General features: G+C 33.8%; 3 protein-coding genes across 3 annotated transcripts; 1 reads left to right on the top strand and 2 right to left on the bottom strand.

The window, feature by feature from the left end:
* Nucleotides 1–1,815: 1,815 nt before the first annotated feature.
* Nucleotides 1,816–8,388, bottom strand: LOC136412062 (solute carrier family 12 member 9). Its single transcript, XM_066394946.1, has 14 exons — nucleotides 7,637–8,388; nucleotides 6,943–7,077; nucleotides 6,636–6,770; nucleotides 6,053–6,249; nucleotides 5,793–5,997; nucleotides 5,580–5,733; nucleotides 5,151–5,266; nucleotides 4,880–5,087; nucleotides 4,422–4,620; nucleotides 3,623–3,803; nucleotides 3,180–3,387; nucleotides 2,921–3,091; nucleotides 2,535–2,864; nucleotides 1,816–2,017 (listed from the first exon to the last, which is right to left on the bottom strand). The coding sequence occupies exons 1-14, from the start codon at nucleotides 7,896–7,898 to the stop codon at nucleotides 1,834–1,836; spliced, it is 2,685 nt and encodes an 894-aa protein (XP_066251043.1). The 5' UTR covers nucleotides 7,899–8,388; the 3' UTR covers nucleotides 1,816–1,833.
* Nucleotides 8,389–8,873: 485 nt separating this feature from the next.
* On the top strand, nucleotides 8,874–15,656 carry mei-9 (DNA repair endonuclease XPF mei-9). The gene is made up of 15 exons (XM_066394744.1): nucleotides 8,874–9,154; nucleotides 9,908–10,069; nucleotides 11,049–11,229; nucleotides 11,329–11,481; nucleotides 11,536–11,798; nucleotides 11,857–12,008; nucleotides 12,124–12,272; nucleotides 12,327–12,683; nucleotides 12,742–12,915; nucleotides 12,977–13,117; nucleotides 13,344–13,556; nucleotides 13,694–13,867; nucleotides 14,306–14,446; nucleotides 14,646–14,837; nucleotides 14,939–15,656. Exons 1-15 carry the CDS (start codon nucleotides 9,018–9,020, stop codon nucleotides 15,113–15,115), a joined length of 2,766 nt encoding a protein of 921 aa, XP_066250841.1. The 5' UTR covers nucleotides 8,874–9,017; the 3' UTR covers nucleotides 15,116–15,656.
* RpL13 (ribosomal protein L13) lies at nucleotides 15,466–18,464 on the bottom strand. Its single transcript, XM_066394745.1, has 4 exons — nucleotides 18,174–18,464; nucleotides 17,462–17,616; nucleotides 15,706–15,894; nucleotides 15,466–15,647 (listed from the first exon to the last, which is right to left on the bottom strand). Exons 1-4 carry the CDS (start codon nucleotides 18,378–18,380, stop codon nucleotides 15,530–15,532), a joined length of 669 nt encoding a protein of 222 aa, XP_066250842.1. The 5' UTR covers nucleotides 18,381–18,464; the 3' UTR covers nucleotides 15,466–15,529.
* Between the last annotated feature and the right edge of the window lie 31 nt (nucleotides 18,465–18,495).

Genomic DNA, 18,495 nt, shown 5'->3' on the forward strand with positions numbered 1-18,495 from the left:
GCTGCTTTTACAAAAACAATACATTAAACTGCTGGCCAAATCTATTGCAGAAATAATGCTAATTGTTTTCTAACTTTAAGATGTATAATCGTGTTCAAAGGCGATTTGCATTGAATTCAAGCGGCAAGATTGGAAGACGTTGCTGAGCCTCAAACATTTACTAATTTGAACAAGGGCGGCTTTATATAAGCTATTTAAAATGTCCTACATATTTTTCAAAAATTTAACCAAGACTGTCTTATGTAATTTCCTACGGGAACAGAAGGTAATATTAAAAAGGAAAAAGTATATATTTTTCAGATATCAAAATATTTTTAAGACTAAGAGACTAATACATTTAGTTTTTTATAGTGAATCACAGATATATAAGGCCAACTTTTATATAATAGGTGATTATCAAAAAAATCTCAGAATAGGCAAAAATCGTAAACGTAGAACGTTGATTAAGCAATTTACTATTTACCATCGAACATCTGGCTCATAGATTAATCGATCGCAAATATATTTCTGGTACTTCAAGGCCTACTTGAGGGTTTTTTCAATGATCCTCCTTTATACCTTACTACTAATGTTTGTCTATATAAAATTAATTGATACATTATATCATTATAAAACATAAATATTAGCATCACTTGTTCCACTTGTCCAACACTTTTGACCGTGATAATAACATTTTTTATAGATGTTAGGGCCAAATTATTAACCTGTCGTCAATTTTCACTGCAAGCTAAATTCCATAAAAACTTTGAAATATCAGTCAGATAGATTGTACAGAAGCTGACTTGGTATTAACTTAACATCACATTCATAATTTGGACTCAAATTATTTTTTTTGTCATTATAAAGTCAATTTTAACATGGTAATTGTATGGTGAAATTTTATTAGAATCTAATGACGACAGTACTATGGTATTTGAATTATTATTTTATAACAGTTCTTGACCTTATTAATGACTTTATAAATATTCAGGTATTGCTGAATTAGAATTATGAATTTTGTCTATACACTTGAATTCTGACTGAAATTCCATATGCCTTTGTATACATAATTTTATAATCACTTACCTACTATTGGTAGCATTCAGAACCGTTAATAGGTAATAATAAAATTATAAACACACAGAGAAATATTTATATATGTTGTATATAGAAGGAAAATTATTTGCTCCACTAAAGTAATATCACGCTTTGTATTCAATGCTTAAAGCACAAAACACAATAAAAAGAGAGCATATTATCTCACATGTATCTAAAAAAATTGATAATAAAAAACGTGATCTAAATAGGAATAGTATTCATTGTTAACTTGGTGGCAATTATTTACATTATATTTCATTCAATATTTGTTCAGGGTAGGCCAAAATATGCCATAAAATATGACCATGGACCGTAAAGTACGGAGGGTTATCTTAATAAAAAGTATGTATAATAAAATAAAACAAGTTCAAATCTTCGCAAAATAAAATGTAACAAAAATTATGGTAATGCAACACTTCTTGCAAAAAGACATTCATTATACTTCAACGACTCTTCACATTTTTACACTGAAGGGCAAATATGACACTAAACAAATTCCCAAGTGTAATCTTTTCAATTTGTTCTAAAAGAATATATTTTCTGATTTATGATCACTTATGTCAGCGTTATTTTATTTTATTAAAAAATTATCCGATTTTCTTTTGAAGCGATATGCTTTATTATGGGGTTTTTAACCTACCTATTGTAAAACTCTTACTTATAGTTTGATTCTTTAAGTTACGTTTCAAATATCTAATACTCGATAATCAAAACTCGTTCTCCATCACGATCGCACTGTTCCGGATTTATAAAACTTTATAATGTAGTGGACGTAACAGTATTAACCCCATGAACAAAAATAGTGGGCGGTAAATCGCTAGAGAGTACCTCTAAATTGTCATAATACCATTCAGCACGATCATCTTCAATGGGAGTTGACGGAAGATAGATGAAAGTAACTGCGGTTTCAGCCGTTTGGTCGAGAATCATCGTGTTGAAACTAAAAAAAAAATCACAATACAGAGTGAGTCCGAGTTTATACTAGCAAGATTTTGGGATGTCATCGAAATACATTTTTAAAGTGCAAAATGTTGAATTTTCACATGGTCATAGAAAAAATGCATTTTATACCGACTGGCTACAAACCATTGTCAATAATAGTAAATATTGCATTTAAATATTAAAGAATACTTTTAAGTGGAATATACAATTTGGTCACCATTTATACTGGATGTTTGTGAATTGTGGTGCCAAAATGGAATGCTGTTTTAATCAAGAGTGATTTTTGTTTTAATAGGAGAAAGTGATGAAAATTTTTTTGTTTAAAATATCCAGCTTTGACCCCTTGTGGGTAGAAAATTGCAGATTTGTGGATAGTAGTTTATTAATTAAATTGGACTTATATTTCGATTATCCATCAGTCTTGTCAGTTTGGTACCATAATTCACAAAACGTTCATAATACTTTTCCATACCTTTGCAATACCCCATATATGTTAAGTAACACCCAAAACTTACTTTTTCACATACGTCTCCATATTAGCCCCATGAGATTCGATCACATTGGCCCACTCAACGACCGGGAATATTTCAGCACTGATGCGCAGTTCCTTGAGCATCGTTTTCAGCCGTTCTACTTGATTCTGACTAGTAGAATTAAGCTGAAAGTAACTCGTTCGAGTTTCATCGCAGACGCAAATTCTTAGCTTCAGTTTACTCCAAAGAGGAACCATATTAGCGATACACGAAAGTTGCATCATAAAGAGCGATGTTATATCGAATGCGTCCAATTCACCAGGGTTTAAGAAATTTACGGGCCAAACATCGATATATAATTTAGATTTGACACTGAAATAATATTACGTTAAATATTATCTTCTACAAAAGTTACAACATGTCCTTACGTTTTTGGATCTTTTCGTAATTTTGAGAAATTTCTGCAAAGACAAAGATTTTTGTTCATCCTCAAAACATCCCTCATCATTTGGACATATTCTAGAGGAGACAGAGAACCCGCCTCTCCAAGAGGAAATACATCATTATCGAATTCCAGATTGTAGTATGACGATTCTTGACTAAAAATTGCAAGGTCAGATTTTATTTTTTACGAAGCATTGCTAGCTTTTGGTCAAGTTTTTGCTTTTGAACAATTTGCTTTTCTACCTTGAGAAGAAATCCGTAGGTTCCTCATCGTCTAAAAACCCAAAAACCACTGTATTCGGCTTCATCGCCCCCATTCCACTAAGTCGCATCAAATGCTGTAAACCTTCTCTAACACTCCTGGCTACAGTTAATTCAACGAATGCTTTAACTTTCAAATGATCTACTAGATTAAGCCAATGAGGTACCATCTCTAAGGTAGGATCGGCACCTGTAGCAACACACATGAAAAATAATAAATACTTGATAGCTATTATTTTAACGTTCCCAACTACAGTCACGTCGCAATAACGTAATAAACTTGCTATACTTCGAATAAAATCAATTATTGTTTAGGACAATAGTCAAAATACTAAATTGTACCGAAACCATTTTAGTCATTAGTTTCGGATCTCTTTGTATAACATTATTTATGATTAATTACGTGAACAGTTAAATCTGATTACCTGATAATGATTCTCCTTTAACGACATGTCCCAAAACATATAGACCACCCTTTTTGAGATCGTTTATGAAATCAATTAAAGGACATGCCGATCTGGGACTGTTCACTAACAATAGCATTTGGGGACGCCAAAACTTTACATGATCTTTCCGAGAATCCAACAAGAGCAAGTATTTTCTAACCTGCAAAACATAGATTTTTAATTCATATAAAATTGTAGTGTTTAGGTTTAATAATTATTAATCCATTATAGGTACATAAATGCGCCAAAGATTTTTTTTTTCCAAAAAATATATGAACTTAGAGCTTCTAAATATATGCGAGGGCGTTCTTTGTGATGTGCTTGCATTACATAAATTTTTATTAAAATTTATAATTAGTAATTTTTCATAAATTGGTAAATATGCAATGCGATGCACAGCTGTTGTCCTAACGTGTTTGCATTATAATAAGTAATTTTTTTTTGTTTACTTGCACTGTTTTATAACATAACGATTTGCATTTTTCTTACACTACACACCTTGTTCGGCAGTCCTATAAAAAAAAATCAATTTTTATTTACAGTAATATGTTGTTTTGATAAAAAAAAATGCTGGCACATTAATGTGCCACCATTTTTTTTGTACTTTCAATTAAAATAAAATTGAAATATGCATTAATACATATAATTAGTGTCTATAGTTCTCCATGAACGTAGTTTTTGTAAAAATTGAACAAAATAAAAGTTATGGACACTAATGGGTTAAGAAATAAAGCTGAAACCATGTTCAAAGTTACTTATTATTGAATTAATCACTTACTTGGTGAAATATCAAAGCTTGGGAAATACTGCCCCAATCAGTACCTTTAGAAGGTGAAAAGAAATGCAGGAACATAACCAGGAACAAACACATGAAAATACTGCAGGCTGCATAAATAATATTTATCACGAACATCATTATGAATGTTCCCAAGAGGCCTATCAGGGCAGTGTGCCATGTGAAAAATGAGAAAGATGGTCTGAAAATTAATTTATAAATTAATTAACTCAAAGATGAAGAGAAAGATTTGAGGATCCAATTATTAATGCGTTTTAACTTGAAAAAAATTTCCATGGAAGACACAAATCTAAAGGTTCTATGTCAATGTTTCTATAGAAATTAACTTACAGTTAACGTTAACAGCATATTAATAATATACGCCTAAGTAGGTTAAATTCTATTCCAGAAGGAAGAGGGATTTGGATTTCTAGAAATGCTTAAACTAATATTTTTCTTGCCTGAAGTTTGGAGCTCCAGCAAGTTCCAGTCCTAAACAGGCCAAATTTGTTGCCAAATAGCTCAATAAAAAGAGTACGGCGTTCAGTTGCGCAATTACATTAAGAGATCCAATCAGAAGAACAAGTTGCACTAATACAGCAGAAATCAGAACAGCAGTGACCGGGTTTCCCTTCCATGTACCTTTGGTCACAAAATTTAAGAGTGAACCTACGAAACACATTGTATTTATTCAAAAACAGTACTTGAAAAAAAATCATTAATCTTTATTACCGAAAATTCGGTCTTTCGCGAGGGCTTCTAGAACCCGCGAACCACCAATTACATTGCTTAATGCCGCCGACCAAGTTGCAGTGAATAAACCGATGGCGACACTTGGAGGAAAAACACTAAAAAGGAAAACTGTAGATATATTCCTACAAAAACTAAACTAATCAAAATTAAGGATTAAATTCTCGAATTTGAGAAATACAATGTTTCATAGAAGTGACTAAAATTACGATCATTGAGAAATCTAAAAATAAGTGCGATGCTTAGTGGACAAAATGATGGACACACACTCCACAGTGTCCTCATCAGTAGCTACATTTTTCAATTGATTTTGCAATTCACAAGGGAGTTTTGAGAGATTTTGATGTCATTCTCAGAGAAGATTCCACTCTCCAGTCCCAGATTCGAGAATGTGGCCCCTGTAAGGCTCACCTTATTCCTGCTAAAAATAAATAATTGTTCTGCAATAATTCTGTAGTGGAAGTAGCAGCTGCCAAAAGAGACATTACTATATAAACCACCATTGTAAATGCTACTGCTGAAAGTGTTCCTCTAGGAATAGATCTGCCGGGATTTTTCAATTCACCTGGGAAGTGAAACATCAGAGTTAGGTTAATATAAAAACGATTACCCATTACAATTTACCACTCATATTCGCCCCAGCCATAATTCCGGTAACACCCGAAAAGAGGACACCAAAAACAGTGGCAAAAGTCACTAATCGGCCACTCGCTGTATAATCCTCACCATAGTGATCGAAAATGTTACTTTTTAACGTAGTAAAACTTAAACCTGTGTACGTATAGTTCGTCACGTTTGGATGCAGTGTATTAGATGCGGGTACAGGGACCTAATATAGCGACTTTTGAAGATATAAGTAATCAAGACAAAATTTGAGATTATACCTGAATGTCTCCTTCATAAAAGAAAGTGAAGAATGTGAGAGCTAAACATGAACAGACGATGGCCAGTACAAACACCGTAGTTTTGGCAAACATGGCAGCGCCAATGAGACATATTATTAGGTTTACAAGGTTCAAAATTGAGGAATAGAGAAATTGCCACCAACGTCCGTCTTTAACGATGTTTTTAATAAAATAACCTGTAAATAAAATTAAATGCAGGTCCAAAAATAACATGGGCAAAAAGATACCCCCATTTTTCTCATATTTACAGTGGAAAATTTAACTTAATATTCTCAGGGTCTGTCTCATCAAAATTCAGAAAAAACCTTTTTTATTCAAATATAAATTTTATTTTTAGACCGGGAGATACCCCTTATCCGTCTATAGGACTGTGGTTTACATTAGAAACTGATAGAGTTAGAATTCCCCCTGGGCTTTCCTATTCAATTACAAATAGTAACCCACTCAAATGTTTATATACTAAACGCATTTAATAAAATAGATTAAATTGTCTGCAACCATTTAAGAAAAATACTTTGAACTCTAAAAAATGGAACAACACAATTTTCATTAAAGGTCTTACCTGAAGGTCCAAAATTTTCCACAAGACCTTCAACGCAACCAGAAATACAAAGGGCACTGCTAACCATATTGGCTAAGAAAAATAATGTTCCTATTGACCCTCCAAATTCGGGCCCCAAAGTTCTACTAATCATAACTGACAATATTATTAAGGGTAATATATAACTTAACATTTGTAAATGACTAAAGAGAAGGTCGATGCAATTACTAATACCTGGGTACTATTTTAGTATTGGAAATTAGCTTGTATTTAAACGTGAGATTACTTAAGAGTTTAGCACTTCACTGAACTGAAAAATAAAGGATACAATAAACACCTCCTCCTTCAACTGCTCCATTTGTGGAGATTGCACAAACTGATGTTACAGTAAATACAAGAATTGCATATGCTATGATAAATTGGGCTAGGGTAATCAACAACCCTGCATTTCCTACGATGTATCCTAAAAAGATGCTATATTTTTAATATGTTATACAAAGAGTAGGCCAAATTGTGCACTTTTTAAGGAAAAATCTTATTTCTAGCCAACATCTAGAAAAATACCATGAGCCAGAGCAAAATTAATGTTGTTGGTGTCTAAAGCTCAATTATTATGATAAACTTAATGAAATGCATAATAGAGAAAGTTAACTATATGGTCATACCTATTAACATTTATAGAGCTCATATAACATATACAATAACCCAGTATTACCCTTGTTAACTAAAACCTTAACACACTGTATACTCAGAAGATGATTGCTACTGATGAATTGACATGAAAGGATTTAATCACAATTCCCACTCCTTAGAGCCACTAAATCAAGTACTAACCATTGTATTTGGAAAATAATATTATAGGAAATTACAAAAGGGACTAATACTCTTCATTTCAATGCTTCCACATATATTATCCTGTTAGTAAAGCTCCCAGGACTTTGAGCTACTGGCTCATAGGCTTAGTTCTAGCATGACTAGAACAAGAACTTATATTAAATGCTTTACATGAAATGATTACTTACCCATACGTAGAAATATTAATGCTGAAAACATGGACAAACTCACTGGCGCGAAAACTCCAGCAAAGGAGCCCAGTGTTCTAGTGCTGTTTTCTTCAGAAAATGTCCCGAACTGCACATAACTGGACCCTGAGCCATCATTGGAAGTTACATATTGGTTTCTGGTGAAAATTCCTGATATTTTCTTCATAACTGAAGAGCCTGGTGCGTTAACAAGGGGCACTTTATCCACATTATTTACAGAACTTTCAGGGGAGGCCAGCATTTTTAACTATTGTTTGCTGGGCTTTTAAGTCGTGGAGATTTCCGATTTGCCCCTGTTAACTAAAAATCTGAAATTGAAGCTCGAGCTCTGGCGACAGTGCGTTTAACTTATTCAATAATTTATTGTATTCGTAGTCGTAAGTACTCGTGACTCAATTAATATTACAATTTTCTGTTTATGTGTTGTGGTTGTGATAAAATGAAAAATCTAAACAAAGGAAATGTCAAATTTACATTAGGGAGTTCTTTTAGTCTTTGATTTAGGTTATGAACGAAAACGTTATTAATTCGATAACAAATTCGCTTTTCTTCAGTTGTTTGTGCACGCCTAGCGCATATGTAAACGTTATATTTCTCTAACTTTACTTTTTATTTTGCACTTACTTATAGAAAATAGCGTTGTTATAACATTCAACACCTTGTATATTTCCCAAACTATCAACTTAAGGATGATCTATGTCTGCGCCAATGATCACTATCAGACATACAATACCTCAAACTTTGGGATTTCCCACTGCTCATCCCTCTTTATACTTAAATAAAATAAAGGTTATAGCTAGGCTGCTATATGTTTGCTGTGTCACTTGGTATATTAAAAGATTTTTGGTATATTTAAAAAGGGGGAAATTTCCAACGTTTTAATTGCAAAATTCTTCCGCTTATCAAGGCCCCCAGAGGCCATGAAAATCCATTTTTGGGACACCCTGAATACTTTTCCATATACTTCCGCTGCATCCCCGGTGACCCATCATAAGAACTTCTAGGAGGAAGCAAAGTATTTTTCTATAGTCCATATTTCAAATTGCCTTTTCGTTGGTAAGTTTTAGTGACCATCCGCATCCAACTGAGCGTTGGTGGATTGTAGATTGGAGTTGCCGCTTTGACACGCTACCCTTGATATACAAAGGAAAAGACAATTGACATCATTTTTTATGGAAACAAGTGTATGCGACCGTCATCGTTGATTGTTTTGATTGGACCTGCAACAGCTGATTGAAATCGAAAATTTTAAAAATTTTAGAATTGCCTTGCTCCAGATGTTTACAATTAATTACAAGAATAAAACGTGATTAGAACCAAGACAGAAGCAGAAAATAGGATATTTTCAAGAACGTTAAATATGGACGTCGATTCTGAAGCAAATCTCAATGTTAAAGATACTTTCTTCGAAAATGTGGATATTCAATACATGCTAGAATTCGAAACTCAAATCTTTTTAGATTTAGTACGAAGCGATGGTCTAGTCATCGCAGCAAAGTAAGTTTTATTAAGGCCAATTTATAGTTCCACAGTAGCAAGACATAAGAAGTAACTCTAAGGCTCAATTATACTCATGGTCCTGTTTCGATGAACTTAAATGCATTCAAGGGTAAATTAAGGAATAGAACTTGATGGATTGACTGACGACGATTGGGGCATTTTTGAGCTTGTCTTGTCTTCTTGTAAATGTTGTTTACAATCACAATCATCAATGCCTCTAAACAATTAAGTTAATGTTATTTAGATTTCTACTATGCCCTCTTATCTTCCATTTTTATTCTTAATGTATAGTGGTTTGTAACCACCCCTAAACTTAAATAAATAGCCTTAATAAATAAAAGCATCTTCAGCTAAACCCAACTAATACTTAAATTGCCCCATGGGAATAGCATTACCAAATATTACAAATTAACTAAATAAATTTGACAGCAATGCATTCCTATAGAGTGGTTCAAAGATCAATTGAGTTTGGCTGAACTGACTTTCAAACCATCATTGCAAAACTGGACTAAGCAATCAGGAAGTCAAAATATTGACTGTGCTCTGCAGAACCAACAGGTCTGTGTTAATTATCATTTGCTGCAGCAATTATAGTCTGAAAAACAATGTAAAAAAATGTGCAGCAGTGACTGTCACTCCTAAAGTCAAATCTGATTATTTTTAATTTAAAGCCCAATATATTACAAATATCTTCTTCTTAAATTCCTTCTTTTTCTTAAAAAAAAAGCTTAACATATTCCCCCTTTCCAGAGGATTAAATATGGATTTAATAATACTAAACATACTCAAAGTGTATCAAGATCCAGGAAATTTAGTTTTGGTTCTGAATGCAACAGATTCAGAGCAAAAATACTTCGATGAGAAATTGAATAGGCAGCATGTTTATATTGAACATGAAACTGGAAACACCAGGTAATGTAAAGGTGATGATTTTATATTGTTATAGGAAAAAAAACTATGCTGAATGTTCTAAAGAGCAATTTTAACAAAGGACAAGTTGCAATTTTCTGTTATTAATTTTAAAGTGACTTTAAATTGATTTTGATTTTAAATTCACCTGATTATGCATGACCAGTACTTAGTTGTGCACTTAATTAATTATTATTATTGTAAAAAGAGATAATTAGGTCATCAGATTGACGACACTTTTCAAATTTCTAAACAATTTGGTTTAAATTTGAGTCAGTAGTGAGATCTCTGAAATTGTAATATGTAATAATTTCAGACTGTTAATTAAATTGTACATAAGTTATAGAATTAAATATTCAAAAGAATTAAATTTTAATCTCAAAAGGAGGCTTTGTTGAATATCTTCAGGCTATCAGGGTGTTTCATATTGGTACGTCGAAAATTCAGGGGGCGAATGAAATATAGAAAACATTTAAGAGACCTTTTTTTTCTCGGAAATATGGAGCATTCAGAAAATTATTTTTATTTAAAAAAAACAATGACATCAAATTTTTCATTTTAAATGTTCAAAGTCACGCCAATGGTGACGCCATTGTTGAAATTAAAAACATTGTTTTTCCCTTAAAAGATGTGTTTTGACACCTATTTCACTCTCTCCAATTTTCAGAAAAATACTTAAGAACGGAACAGACTTATTACGAAAAAAACTTTTAAAAATATATTTTTTTATCATCCTGTATTTCAGACGGAAAGTGAAAATCGACCTATATTCATATGAACTTTTATTCTTAAAATCATGTACACATTCACCCCCTGAATTTTTGACTTATTATGTAACACCATGTATATCCTAAAGTATATCTTACAATTTCTAAGAGTTCAATGGTAGATCCTAGTTTAGGCCATCCTGTTTGTACTATGAATCAAATGTTTGTAAATCAATAATATTATGGTTTCATAGTTATAGTATGTTGAATTTCAGAATAGAGCAATACCTATGCGGCGGAATACATTTCCTTCCGTCAAGAATTTTAGTTGTTGATTTATTAAAAAACCGAATACCAATTGACAAGATAACGGGCATTGTTGTCTTAAGAGCACACAGGATATTTGAAAGCTGTAATGAGGCATTTATATTAAAATTATACAGGCAATTTAATAAGGTGAGATATTTATTTTTTCAACGTGTTGAGGGAATGTTTTGTTCACAATGCTGCCCTTAAATAGAAGAATAGAATATAGTTTGTAATATTTGGTTTTAGACCGGATTCATTAAAGCATTTTCCAATAGTTCCCAAAGTTTTACCATGGGATTTTGCCACGTTGAACGTGTCATGAGAGCACTGTTTGTGAAAGAGTTACATATTTGGCCAAGATTTCATGCTCTAGTAAGAAGCAGTTTAAAGAAACATGAGGTAATTTAAGTTTTGTATAGTAATTTGAGAAATTCCACTCATTTCTTCTCTCAGCCACAGGTCGTAGAGTTACATATCCCAATTACCGAACAAATGAAAACAATTCAAACTTATATTCTTGAAATAATGAACGGAACTGTAAAGGAATTAAAACGAATCAATCCTGGCCTCGAAATGCAAGAAATAACTGTTGAAAATTGCCTTACTAAGAAATTTCACAAAATCCTTCAAGCTCAAATGAACGAAATCTGGCATCGGCTCAGTAATAAGAGTACGCAGCTTATTGCCGAATTGAAAACTCTTAGGCATTTATTGCTGTAAGAGTTTTCTGTATTTTAGATTCTTGTCCACAGTTACAACGAGTCTTGATTTCAGAATGATGTTTTATTCAGATTCTGTGTCTTTTTATTCGACTATTTTGGAATATAGGAAAGCAGAGTATGCAAGGAGTGTAGACTGGGTTTTTAATAACTCCGCAGAATTACTTTTTAAAAGTGCTGGTGCGCTGGTGTTCTCGGGCGATAAAGGTATCTACTTATTAAGTATCAAGGATAATCAATGGGCACATTGAAATCAAAGAAAATATTGTTAAAACACTACATATATTGTCGTCTTTATACCCACTTTTTCCATTAATTTAAGAATTCAATCCTGTATTTTGTCCAAAATGGGAAGCCTTACTTGATATACTGAAGGTGGAAATTCCAGCAGAAATAAAAAAATCCGGTTCCGAAAATGCTACAGTACTGATTCTCTGCTCAGAGCAGAGAACCTGCTATCAATTAAATGAAGTAAACATATTTTTTATTAATTAAATTTTCATGGTTGAAGGGACCCTCTTCTAGATTTTATCATCAGGACCCCATTTATACTTATTTATGTTGGCGTTAAAGAAGAAAATTAATTTGAAATCGCTAAGCGATAAGTTCAAAAACTGCAGTAAAATACCGAAGATTGCAATATCAAGCGAAACTCAACCCAAAGCGAAATCTCGTATAACTAGGAAAAAAGTAAAGACTGATAAAGGATCTGAAGAAAAAATGGAAGAAATTCAAAGAGATGCAGATGAGGACGTAGACAATGAGGAATTTCAAAGTACCTACATTCTAACAATGAGCCAGAATGTTTTAGATGATTCTAATGAGACATTTTTGAAAGACGATAGTACTTTAAATGAATCAGTATTTACCCCCTTTCCCCAGGCAAGTTGCTTATACCTATGTAAGTAGTATTTTAATAATAAACACTTTTCTTGATCAGATGGAAAATATGAACTTGACTGAAGTTTGCGAATCTATATCAGCTCCAAAAATATTAATTCAGACTTTTAAAGGAGCCGAAAATTACATAAGTCTTCAAAACACCTTGCAAACGCTCAAACCGAGTTTTGTTGTTATGTATCACAGTAATGTGACAGCTGTGCGTGAGATAGAAGTATGTAAGAAGTTTATCTCACTTATTAACATTTTAGTATAATTAAATTTTCCAAATGTAGATGTATGAAGCTCACAGGCCTGAAGAGGCTCATTTGAAAATTTATTTTCTGATGCATGCAGATACAGTAGAAGAACAAGCATATCTCACTGGTTTGAGGAGAGAAAAGGAAGCATTCGAATTTTTAATCGAAACGAAAGCTGTGAGTATGAGAATCAGCCGGTAGATAAATTGGGTTGAAATGCAGTGTTTCTATGCTAATGCTGTAAGATTTTTCATGATACTTTATTTCAAATAAGGTTTTTTAATCCTGCGAATATAAAGTGGCTCACCCCGTGTAAGGAAACGTCTCCAACTAATTCACTATTAGTATCATTTGTAATATTATATTTTTACCTTATTGCTATTACTATATATTACTGTAATAGAATATGGTTGTACCTGAAGATCAAGATGGAAAAAGTGATCAATGTATGACACTGCAAAGAGGCGGGTTATCGCCGCAGAAAAACACACGGCAAGGTGGTCAAAGTGAAGAACCTACTAGACGAATAGTGATTGTAGACATGAGAGAATTTCGCAGCGATTTACCCTCTTTGATACACAAACGAGGAATAGATATCGAGCCGGTAACGATTACGGTAAGATATTTTATCTTCTCATTTCTATAAGTTATAATAATTTGATTCGAATATCTGTTTGAAGTAACTCTTTTTTTTTAGTCAAATTACATACTATTGTATGATCTTTATGGTTATGTAAACAATCTCTTTTTTAGGTGGGAGATTATATATTGACTCCCGAAATTTGCGTGGAGCGGAAAAGTATATCCGATTTAATAAGTTCTCTAAACTCGGGAAGATTGTATCAACAGTGCATGCAAATGCAAAGGTTCTATTCCAAACCCATGTTACTCATCGAATTCGACCAGAATAGACCATTCGGATGGAGTGTAAGTTATTGATCTTTTTTAATGCTTTTTTTCCAAGTATCGGACACACAAGTTACAGTTTTGATTCAAGAATGTGAGCACCATTGTGGTTACATTCATTTATTAATGTCTTGGAAAATACGTAAACAATAAGCAACGTTTTTGTTCTTAGTCTCATCTTTGGAGTAGTTTTATCAAAAAGTGAAAAAATAAAAAACGTATTAATTCACATCCAATATTTCGACGCTATTTAGTGTAGCATAATGAATTGAAAGTTAATATAAAATAGACAGAAGGTTCATTATAGTTTCACCGTTATTCTCGTTAATTATTTTTGACTAACATGGAAATGACACTTTCATCTTCACTCGTAATACCAAAACGCAGTGGTTTATTGTCCTTATTATCGTTTCTGCACACACATTTCACGCAAATCACAGTAATGTTATCATTTTTTAGAATCAGTATATGATTTCCGAAAACGGTAACAGTTTTGGGGTCCAAGAGAAGTTGTTACTTCTTACGATCCACTTCCCAAAACTAAAAATTATTTGGAGCCCCAGTCCTTACGCAACAGCTCAGTTATTTGAAGAACTAAAGGTAATAATTCTCTAACATTAAATCTGCACTAACGTTTCAACTGTAGTATTCATAATGTAATAGGATTGAAAGAGTTAATTTTTATATTTTTGTAAGTATATAGCTAGATAGCTCTTCATTTCTTCCATGTGTATGTCTGTATGTTCCATTTAATTGGAAAACTTGTCAAGAAATTAAAAAGATTGCACATTTCTTTTAGCAAGGAAAAGGTGAGCCTAGCATAGAAGGTGCTATTGCCATAGGCGGTGACGAAGATTTGGATGCAATAGAGACTAAATATAACTCGAATATTTATGATTTTGTTCAAAGGTTGCCAGGAATTACTTCGAAAAATATAGATATTTTTCTGAGGAAAGGCGTTAACATGCAAAATGTAAACAACAAATCCGAGGTGAGTTCTTCAAGACATTTCAAACATTTTTCTAGACTAAGAGACAGTGAAACCATAATTCATAAACATTGTGATGTTATAAATACCTCTTTTTGTTACAGGAAGAATTGAAATTAATCTTAGGTAACAGTACTGATGCAAAAGCTTTGTATTCTGCATTACATACTGAATGCGTTGCTGTAGAAGAAACGAAGGAAAACAAATATAGCAGAAATAAAAGTGGCGGGTCTAGTCGCGGAAATCAGAGGCGCGGAATCAAACCACCAGATCGGTATTAATCTGCATACCAGAAACGTTTGTGTGATAGAAATAAAATAAATACTCTTTTCGGTTGAGAGCTCTATAAGAAAGTTATTTCTATTCAATTAAGCCTAAGTAACAAGTAGGATAAGTTTAAAGATATGGAAATAATCTTACATAAATCGGCAGGTCGATTGAAAAATTACCAGCAGTTACCTAAAAAATTACACTCAACATTTTGAATTGAAATTTTTTCCTCTCCTAAGGCATACCCCGTTTTTAATTTTTAAATTGTTGATAATTTAACTCATACTATTAACACTGTATTATGAAGAGACTTTATTGCTAGTATGAGTAACATGTAAATCTTAAATAAAGAGCTAAACAAACGGAAAATCCATCTTTTTATTTTATAGTCTTACATTAAAAAGAAAAATCCAACTTTAAAATGTCTACTTCTTGGATTTCTTTTCTTTGCCTGTCGCCTTGGTGACGTCTTCTGGATTCTCAGCAGCATCTTTGGCCCTCTTTGCTCTGATACCAACTAATCGGGCATCAGCACGTGCTTTCCTGCAATTCCAAAGAGCCTGTTATAGATTATAATTGACAAAGTAGAATTCCAATTTACCTTAAAGTCACGTAGGCCGTGTACGCCTTTTCTTCTTCTGTTGGCACACGAGCTTTGGAGCGAACCGCTGTTTGCTTAATTGGCAGGACTTCGCCAGTTAGTTGAGTGGCTACCTTCCTTTCCTCCTCTGTAGCTTCACCAGCACGCAGTTTGGCTTTCTGGTGTACGGGGAACAAGATTAGTTTGGACCTGAAATAATAAAATTATGTAATAAAAACTTTCATAACATATTAATATCAGGAATTGACCCTGATGTGTTCGCATGAAGATAATTTTACTGCACATTAATATATTTTTGAATGCCCTTCATTGTTCCATCAACAGCAATGACTGTGTGGTAAAGTATCATTTTCCACACTTTATCTAGATAAACATCTATTGTATGGTTAACATTAGCTGCAATAGCTATTAAATGAAATTAGAAGAAATCATACTATTAGGTGTACAACTTTGCTTCCGCCGTTTTTTTTCCGAATTTCGCGATTTTATTGTAAAAAACTAATTATACCTTTAGGATCCAAAGTATTGTCCATCGCTGGCCACTACTTTCTCCCATCTTTCGGGCAGCATACGAATCCCGTGTTGAAAAAATTGGACATCTTTTGAAGCGATCCACGATTCTATCCAATTTCTTACTTCTTCATAAGACCGGAAGTGTTGGTCAGCTAGCCCATGTGCCATGGATCGAAACAAGTGATAATCAGAAGGAGCTAGGTCAGGAGAATATGGCGGGTGGGGTAGGACTTCCCATTTCAATGTTTCCAAGTATTTCTTGACCACTTGCGCAACATGGGGTCGAGCATTATCGTGCTGCAAAATCACTTTATCATGTCTCTCGTTGTATTGCAGCCGTTTCTTTTTCAATGCTCGGCTCAAACGCATTAATTGGGTTCGATAAAGAGCACCTGTGATTGTTTCAGTTGGTTGTAACAGCTCATAATATATTACGCCGAGTTGATCCCACCAAATACAGAGCATGATTTTGGAACCATGAATAGACGGTTTGGCCGTCGACGTGGAAGCATGGCCGGGATATTCCCAAGTCTTTTTGCGTTTGGGATTATCGTAATGAACCCATTTCTCGTCCCCAGTCACAATACGATGCAGAAATCCCTTCCGTCTTTGCCTTGCAAGCAACTGTTCACAAGCGAACAGACGCCTGTCAATATCTCTTGGTTTCAACTCGTACGGCACCCAATATCCTTGCTTCTGAATCATTCCCATGTCTTTGAGGCGTTTTGAGATTGTTTGTTGAGTCACTCCCAATGATTGTGCCAATTCTTGTTGACTTTGACACGAGTCTTCGTCAAGTAATGCTTCCAAGTTCGCATCTTGGAAAACCTTCTTTCTTCCACCGCTATGTTGGTCTTCGACGTGAAAATCACCGTTCTTGAAGCGCTGAAACCACTCACGACATGTCCTTTCACTAATAGTGGCTTCCCCATAAGTATCTGAGAGCATTCGATGAGCCTCAGCAGCAGATTTCTTCATATTGAAGCAGAAAAGTAAAACCTCCCGCAAATGACGAGAATTTGGCTCGTACACTGACATTTTCAATTGCGAATAACTTTATGATGAAGACACAAATAGACTAATATTTTTATGAGGTTATGTTAACAGGTGCCCAAGGCTCCTGCATGCCCACATGGGGTTATTTATTTCGATCATTACTTACCGCTACATACATCTATTCAAAAACGGCGGAAGCAAAGTTGTACACCTAATACAATCTGAGTAAACATAATAGCAAACATACTTATATTCCTTGAGTCGTTGGGCATTAACTTGAATGGATTCCACTGACTTATTTCTCCTACGAGGATCAACAGCAATTCCGATGGATTTCGCAAATCTGGGGTTCAAACCTGCAGCTTTCAATTCCCGAAGGGTAAATCCACGACCAGCGCGTACCTAGAAATTAATCAATTGATCATAATTTATTGTCAAAACATTATAACACTATTGACAAGGTGCAGCAATGTTCTGAATCTGTTTTTTTAAGTAATAACTGAAATCATTACGACTTTTGATCAGTTTGTATTGAATGTAGTCTGCTGGGATCTGAGAATTAAATGCTTCTCAAAAAATTGTGATTAGATCTCCTTACATGTCTCTTAACACTTATTACACTAATGCAAGTCAAACTATATGAATACTTGCAGCTTAACTTCTTGTACCAAAAAAGGACCCCAGCAGCTTAATGGAGGATTCAGTTATATCTTACTACTTATAAATGAAGCTTAATCTTTACATTTACTCAAAAGTACAATTACAGTTATTGTTAATGCTAAGACTGTGTTTCAATAAAGTAAATCGAGGATAAACACTATGAACAACTCAAAGTACTCGTTAGATACACTTAGCATATGCCTAACCACTGTGAACATATCCGAGGTAAATGAACTTTTAAGTATATTATAAAGGTTCAAAAAAAGAGGAATTAAGTGGCCCTTTGTAAAACAACTTACTTTGGTGTGGTAACGAACTGTAGGGCACCTCACTATAGGTCTCAAGGGGCCAGCAGCAGGCCTGGGAGCTATAGCCCTGGCTTTCCGCACGCGGTTTTGATGTCTTCTGACCTTACGGGCCGGTTGATTGAACCACGTTTTTACGAATCTCTGCCAATCCTTATGGAAATGGCCATTAGGAATCATATTATTGCCTTTTGGAGCCATTGCAAATCAACTTTTTTGCGGTACTACACGAATAAACACGTGCACTTTATGAAGAAGCCCCACGAAAAAGGATTTTGGGGTTGACGTTGACATTTAAGACGTTGATAACTGACCC

Source organism: Euwallacea similis, chromosome 11 (genome assembly GCF_039881205.1).
Source record: "Euwallacea similis isolate ESF13 chromosome 11, ESF131.1, whole genome shotgun sequence".
Lineage (NCBI taxonomy): Eukaryota > Metazoa > Arthropoda > Insecta > Coleoptera > Curculionidae > Euwallacea > Euwallacea similis.

Bases quoted from the DNA above. Each gene is read 5' to 3' on its own strand.
- RpL13 (XM_066394745.1), bottom strand. From the start codon at position 18,380: ATGGCTCCAAAAGGCAATAATATGATTCCTAATGGCCATTTCCATAAG. The intron at 17,617-18,173 runs GTAAGTTGTTTT...ATTAATTTCTAG, and splicing joins CAGTTCGTTACCACACCAAA to GTACGCGCTGGTCGTGGATT. The intron at 15,895-17,461 runs GTATGTTTGCTA...TTATTATTTCAG, and splicing joins CAACGACTCAAGGAATATAA to GTCCAAACTAATCTTGTTCC.
- mei-9 (XM_066394744.1), top strand. From the start codon at position 9,018: ATGGACGTCGATTCTGAAGCAAATCTCAATGTTAAAGATACTTTCTTC. The intron at 9,155-9,907 runs GTAAGTTTTATT...CCCCCTTTCCAG, and splicing joins GGTCTAGTCATCGCAGCAAA to AGGATTAAATATGGATTTAA. The intron at 12,684-12,741 runs GCAAGTTGCTTA...TTTCTTGATCAG, and splicing joins TATTTACCCCCTTTCCCCAG to ATGGAAAATATGAACTTGAC.
- LOC136412062 (XM_066394946.1), bottom strand. From the start codon at position 7,898: ATGCTGGCCTCCCCTGAAAGTTCTGTAAATAATGTGGATAAAGTGCCC. The intron at 7,078-7,636 runs GTAAGTAATCAT...GCATCTTTTTAG, and splicing joins ATTAATATTTCTACGTATGG to GATACATCGTAGGAAATGCA. The intron at 3,804-4,421 runs GTAAGTGATTAA...TATGTTTTGCAG, and splicing joins AAGCTTTGATATTTCACCAA to GTTAGAAAATACTTGCTCTT.